A 6242-nucleotide genomic window follows, 5' to 3' on the forward strand; every position below is an offset into this window, starting at 1 on the left:
AACTCCTGGGCTTAGGTGATTCTCTTGCCTCAGCCTCCCGAGCAGCTGGGACTACAGGCGCCTGCCACAACGCCCGGCTATTTTTTGTTGCAGTTCAGCCAGAGTTGGGTTTGAACCCACCACCCTCAGTATATGGAGACGGCGCCCTACCCACTGTGCCATAGGTGCTGTCCCCCTGAATACTTTTGATGTATTTATTTTTTCCTTTGGTTCGTTGAAATATAGTTTGCATATGATAAAGTTCATTAGTTTAAAGTACAATTCAGCATGAGCAAGACCAAGATCCCTATCTTAACTAAAAATAGAAAAACTATTTGGACATTGTGGTGGGCACCTATAGTCCCAGCTACTCCGGAGGCTGAGACAGGAGTTTGGCTTGAGCCCAGGAGTTTGAGGTTACTGTGAGCTGCGAATCCATGGCATTCTAGCCTGGGGCAACAGAGTGAGACTGTCTCTAAAAATAAATAAATAAAAAAAAATAGAGTGCACAATTCAGTGGTTTTGGCTATATTTGCAGAGTTGTGCAATCATTACCACTGTCTAATTCTGGAACATTTTCATCACTCCAAAAAGGAATCTTGTACCCATTAAAAGTCACCATCCATCTCCCAGTCCAAGTCCACCATTAAATTACTTTCTGTCTCTATGGCTTTACCTATTCTCATTTCGTATAAATTATGTAATATGTAGTCTTTTGTTTCTGGCTTCTTTAAATTAGCCTCATATTTTTAAGGTTCATCTTTCAAGTATATATCACTGCCTCATTCCTCCTTATGGTTGAATAATATTCCAGTATATAGATAGACCATATTTTGTTTGCCCATTTTTCAGTAGATGGATATTTGGGTTGTCTGCTTTTTAACTATTATAAATAAGCTGCTACATTTCTGCACAGATTTTTGTGTGGACATATGTTTCTAATTCTCTTGAATAGATGCCTAGTAGTGAAATTGGTAGGTCGTATGGTAATTCTGTATTTAACTTTTTGAGTAACTCCCCAAAACTTTTTTTTTCTTTTGAGGCAGAGTCTCACTTTGTCACCTATAGTAGAGTACCATGGCATTACAGTTTACAGCAACCTCAAACCATGGGCTCAAGTGATTGTCTTGCCTCAGCCTCCCAAGTAGCTGGGCCTATAGGCACGCACCACAGCGCCTGGCTATTTTTGGAAATGGAGTGGTTTTTTTTTTTTTTTTTTTGAGACAGAGTCTTACTTTGTCACCCTCGGTAGAGTGCCATGGAGTAATAGCTCACAGCAACCTCCAACTCTTAGGCTCAGGAGATTCCCTTGCTTCAGCTTCCCTAGTAGCTGGGACTACAGGCACCTATCACAGTGTGGATACAGAATTTTTTTTTTTTTTAATTAAATCATAGCTGTGGGGCAGTGCCTATGGCTCAAATGAGTATGGCGCTGGCCCCATATGCTGGAGGTGGCGGGTTCAAACCCAACCCCAGCCAAAAAACTGCAAAAAAAAAAAAAAAAGTTGTAGCTTTGTACATTAAGAGACGAGGTCTTGCTCTTACTCAATCTGGTCTCAAACTCCTGAGCTCAAGCAATCCATCTCCCTTGGCCTCCTAGAGTGCTAGGATTACAGGCGTGAGCCACCATGCCTAGTCCTAACTACCAAACATTTCCACAGTTTTACCTCTACTAGCAGTGAGTGTATTGTGTATTCTTCCTTTTTCTTTCTTTCTTTCTTTTTTTTTTCTTTGCAGTTTTTAGCCAGAGCTGGGTTTGAACCCGCCACCTCCAGCATATGGGGGCGGTGCCCTACTCCTTTGAGCCACAGGTGCCACCCCTACTTTCTCTTTCTTTTCTTTCCCTCCTTCTCTCCCTACCTTCCCTTCCCTTTCTTTCTTCCTTTTCTTTTTCTTTTTTGAGACAAAGATTTACTTTGTTGTCCTCTGTAGAGTGTAGTGGTGTCATAGCAACCTTAGTTCTTGGGCTCAAGTGATTCTCTTGCCTCAGCCTCCTGAGTAGTTGGGACTAACGGACTCTATCACAATGCCCAGCTATTTTTTAGAGATGGGGTCTTGGTCTTGCTCAGGCTGGTCTTGAACTCATGAGCTCAAGTGATCCACCCACCTTAACCTCCCAGAGTGCTAGGATTACAGGCATGAGACACTGTGTCTGGCTTGCTTCTTTCTTTCTTGATAGTGTTTTACTGTTTCCTGGCCTAGAGCACAGTTTGTTATTTTTTTGTTTGTTTTTAGAGACAGAGTCTCACTTTATCACCCTCAGTATCGTGCTGTGGCATCACAGCTCACAGCAACCTCCAGCTCTTGGGCTTAAGGTGATTCTCTTGTCTCAGCCTCCCAAGTAGCTGGGACTACAGGTGCCTGCCACAAGACCGGGCTATTTTTTATTGCAGTTTGGCTGGGGACAGGTTTGAACCCACCACCCTCCATATATGGGGCCGGTGCGCTGCTCACTGAGCCACAGGCGCTACCTGCAGTTTGTTATTGTTGTCATTGCTGGTTTAGCAGGCCCTGGCCAGTTTTGAGCCTACCAGTCCTGGTGCATGTGGCCAGGGCCCTAATCACTGAGCTGTGGGCACCTAGCCAACTTTTAAAAATTTTTTTAACAGTCTGAAATGAGGCATGTCAGGGAGCTCTTGGGGAAGTTTCTGCTTTGTCACCTTACTCCTGTCCCCAGTGCCAGCCCACTCTTTAAGGATTGTTCTCTTGATTTTAAATCAATTCCTAAAAGCTATCAATAGATAGATCTTGTCAGTGTCCCTGTCTGTGGTTCTTCTGCCTACAGGCTTTCCCACATCAAGATGCAGAAGCCCAGGCTCGGTGCCTGTGGCTCAAGTGGCTGAGGCACCAGCCACATACACCTAAGGTGCTGAGTTCAAATCCAGCCTGGGCCTGCCAAACAACAACGATGGCTGCAACCAAAAAATAGCCAGGCGTTGTGGTGGGCACCTATGGTCCCAGCTACTTGGGAGGCGGAGGCAGGAGACTCGCTTAAGCCCAGGAGTGGGAAGTTGCTGTGAGCTGTGATGCCATAGCACTCTACTCAGGGTGACAGTTTGAGGCTCTGTCTCAAAAAAAAAAAAAAAAAAAAAGATGCAGAAGTCCAAAATCTCTGCCCGGTGTCTTTGTAGAGCTAGAGTCAGGTGCAGTGGCTCACATTCGTAATCTCACAACTTTGGGAGGCCGAGGTGGGAGAATGGCTTCAGGTCAGGAGTTCAAGACTAGCCTGGGCAACAAAGCAGGACCCTGTCTCTGGCAAAGAATCAAATAATGAGCCCAGTGTGGTGGCACCAGCTCAGCTATTTGGGAACCTGAGGGGGGAGGATCTCTTGAGGCCAAGAGTTCACTACCTCAGTGATCTATGATGCCACCAGTACCTTCCAGCCTAGGTGACAGAATAAGACCTTGTCCATGGAAAAAAAAAAGTGGAAAAAATTGGGGGGGGGGTATGTACACACCTATAGTCTCAGCTACTTGGAAGATTAAGGCAAGAAGGAGCCCAGGAGTTGGAGGCTGCAGTGAGCTCTGATTGGACCAGTGCACTGCAGCAAGACCATTTCTCTAAAAAGTAAATGGAGATGGCAAGACTATTTCTCTAAAAGTAAATAAATGGAGCTAGTTATTCTCCCTGTGATAGCTGGTAGTGGACACTAAGCTTAATAGGCCGAGGACCCTCATGCCTGACAGACCCAGGGTCCTCTCTTCTCAAAGCCCATCTTAAAATGCAGCTTATGATCTAGAAATTAATGATACAGAGAGTATAGAATAACTCTGCTCTTTTTTTCCTCTGTTTGCCTGCAGAGAAAAGAAATCCTGGAAATGCAATACGGAATACCATGAAGTCTGAAGAACAGAAGATCAAAGAGGTCAGGAGAGGTCCCCTGGCACCTTTTCCAAACCAAAAGTCTGAAGCAGCAGAGCCTCCAAAAACTCCAACCTCGTCTTGTGAGTCTACCAATGCAGCAGTTGCCAAGCAAGCTCTGAAAAAGTCCATCAAGGGCAAACCGACCCCTCGGAAAAAGTGAGTGTGCTCAGGTGGGGTGAAGGGGTTCACCTCTCAGCTTCTCTCATGCTAAGCTCTCAGATTCCTTAAGACTTTACCAGGGATGCTGTTATGTATCAGCATCTCAGTTTGGTATGAGTCCAGAATTCAAAAGCCTTCCTTCAGCTTTCCTTCCTTGCCCCCTTATCCAGAGTAAGCTTCCTATTTTTATTGTTGTTGTTTTCTTTAAAATTAAGAGCCTAGCTCACAACAACTTCCAACTCCTGGGCTCAAGCATTCCTTCTGCCACAGCCTCCTGAGTAGCTGGGACTACAGGTGCCTGCCATCATGCCCAGCTAACTTTTCTGTTTTTAGTAGAGATGGGGTCTTACTCTTGCTCAGGTTGATCTTGAACTCCTGAGCTCAAGCCAGGCATCCTCCTGCCTTGGCCTCCCAGAGTGCTAGAATTATAGAAGTGAGCTACTGTGGTGGGTGCCTGTAGTCCCAGCTACTCGGGAGGCTAAGGCAAGAGAATTGCCTAAGCACAAGAGCTAGAGGTTGCTGTGAGCTGTGACGCCACAGCACTCTACCAAGGGCGATAAAGTGAGACTCTTTCTCTAAAAAAAAAAAAGTGAGCTACTGCACCAGCCAGAGAGTAAGCATCCTATCTTTCTGTGTTTGAAACGCTCTCTGAGGGCTTCAAGGGCTTGTGAGCTGAGTGACCATCAAACTCCAGTGAACAGAGGTGTTTAAATGACATTGTTTATAGGAGCTGCCTTCTAGCAGTTATGGGCCTCCTAAAAGGGAGGATAGCTTTCAGTCCTAATATTTTTTTCTCTTCACTTCTTACCCAGAACTCAAGGAAAAACACAACAGAATCGCAAACTCACAGATTTCTACCCTGTCCGAAGGAGCTCCAGGAAGAGCAAAGCTGAGCTGCAGGTAGTCACATGGTGGTTTTGATTCCAGCTCTTGGAGGAGCGGGGTTGCCCAGTGGCAGTACTGGGTTTGCTGGTCTCAAACTCCAGCCCTTAATTGATCCTCCCATCTTGGCCTCCTAGAGTGCTGATATTATAGACATGAGCCACTGCGCCTGGCCTGCTCTGCGTTTTTGATGGGATCACTATAAGGCTTGGTTATAACACTTTTGTGAGGGAGCTTTGGACCTTGTAGCATGTGCATGGGAAGCCAGGCACCACTGTGATGGTGGCTTTTTCAGGATTTGTTGGCAGGGCCATTTGGAGCCTAGGACTATGGGGAAAGCCACAGAACCTGGGACGCCTCCCAGTGGGTTGGAGCCATAGCGCCCACACAGGCAGCCTGTGCTGAGTTTCTACCAGGCTGCTGTGGGAGGCAAGGTGGGGGCAGCTGGCTTTGCCTCTCTAATGAGAAACAAAGGCTTATCTGTCGGGAAGAACGAAGGCTGCAGCAGGCCAGGGCGTGGGTCTGCTCAGTCTTGCAGCAGAGGAACAGAGGAAAGACACGTTTAGGTCCCCAAAGCGTGGTCTGCAGGCATAATAAAACTTGCTCTGTTTCTGGATGAAGAACCAGAAAAGAAGTCTGTTGTCTGGAAGTTTCCATGTTGTGGCTCAAAGTGGTAAGGAGCAGTGGCTTGGAGCCACTTACTAGTTACATAACCTCAGGCCAGTCACTTAACATCTCTGCCTCTGCTCTCCTGTCTGTGAGGTGCTATGATGATGTAGCACCTGACGGGTGGATTAAATAAACCTGTTCACAAGTGTAGAATCCTTAGAACCATGTCTGGCACACAGCAAGTGCTAGCTATTGTTATCGTCATTGTTGCTTCCCCAGTGTTGTTGCTCCCTAGGGTTCCCCTCTGCTCTCCATCTCCCCAGCTGCCATCCATAGGAACATACAGGGCAGAGGCCATGCAGACCTCTGCCACTGTGTTTGCAGAGGACCGAGCTGTGCAGCAGTCCATCAATATTTGATGCAGGGAGGTGTGGATTTGCCTTTCTGTAAAGAAACCCAGGGCGTGACCAGGTCCTTCCCACTCAGGGTCACTTGGGGCGGCCCCTCTGTTCTCTGTCGCCCCCACAGCAACTACCAAGCTTGGGAGCAGTACCTAGGATTGCCTCCTACAGAGAGCTGGGGACCTTGGCTTGAGCAGTTTTAGCATTTCAACTCTTACATAAACTCCTTGAGCATTTTTTTTATATTGAATGTACAGATAGACAGTGGTCCAGTATTATTTCCCCTTCTTTTTTTTTTTTTTTTTTTTTTTGAGACAGAGCCTCAAGCTGTCCCCCTGGGCAGAGTG

At 46.6% G+C, this 6242-nt stretch overlaps 1 protein-coding gene across 1 annotated transcript in view; it reads left to right on the top strand.

Annotated features, from left to right (window-relative positions):
- Window positions 1-6242, top strand: part of KMT5A (lysine methyltransferase 5A) — a 19257-nt gene that overhangs the window by 3867 nt on the left and 9148 nt on the right. The window contains exons 3-4 of the mRNA XM_012809064.1: window positions 3781-4000; window positions 4816-4903. Coding sequence (XP_012664518.1) covers window positions 3781-4000; window positions 4816-4903 — 308 coding nt within the window. The remainder of the gene's footprint in view (window positions 1-3780; window positions 4001-4815; window positions 4904-6242) is intronic.

Source organism: Otolemur garnettii, unplaced genomic scaffold, assembly GCF_000181295.1.
Source record: "Otolemur garnettii isolate 467f Iridium unplaced genomic scaffold, OtoGar3 scaffold00099, whole genome shotgun sequence".
Taxonomy (NCBI): Eukaryota; Metazoa; Chordata; class Mammalia; order Primates; family Galagidae; genus Otolemur; species Otolemur garnettii.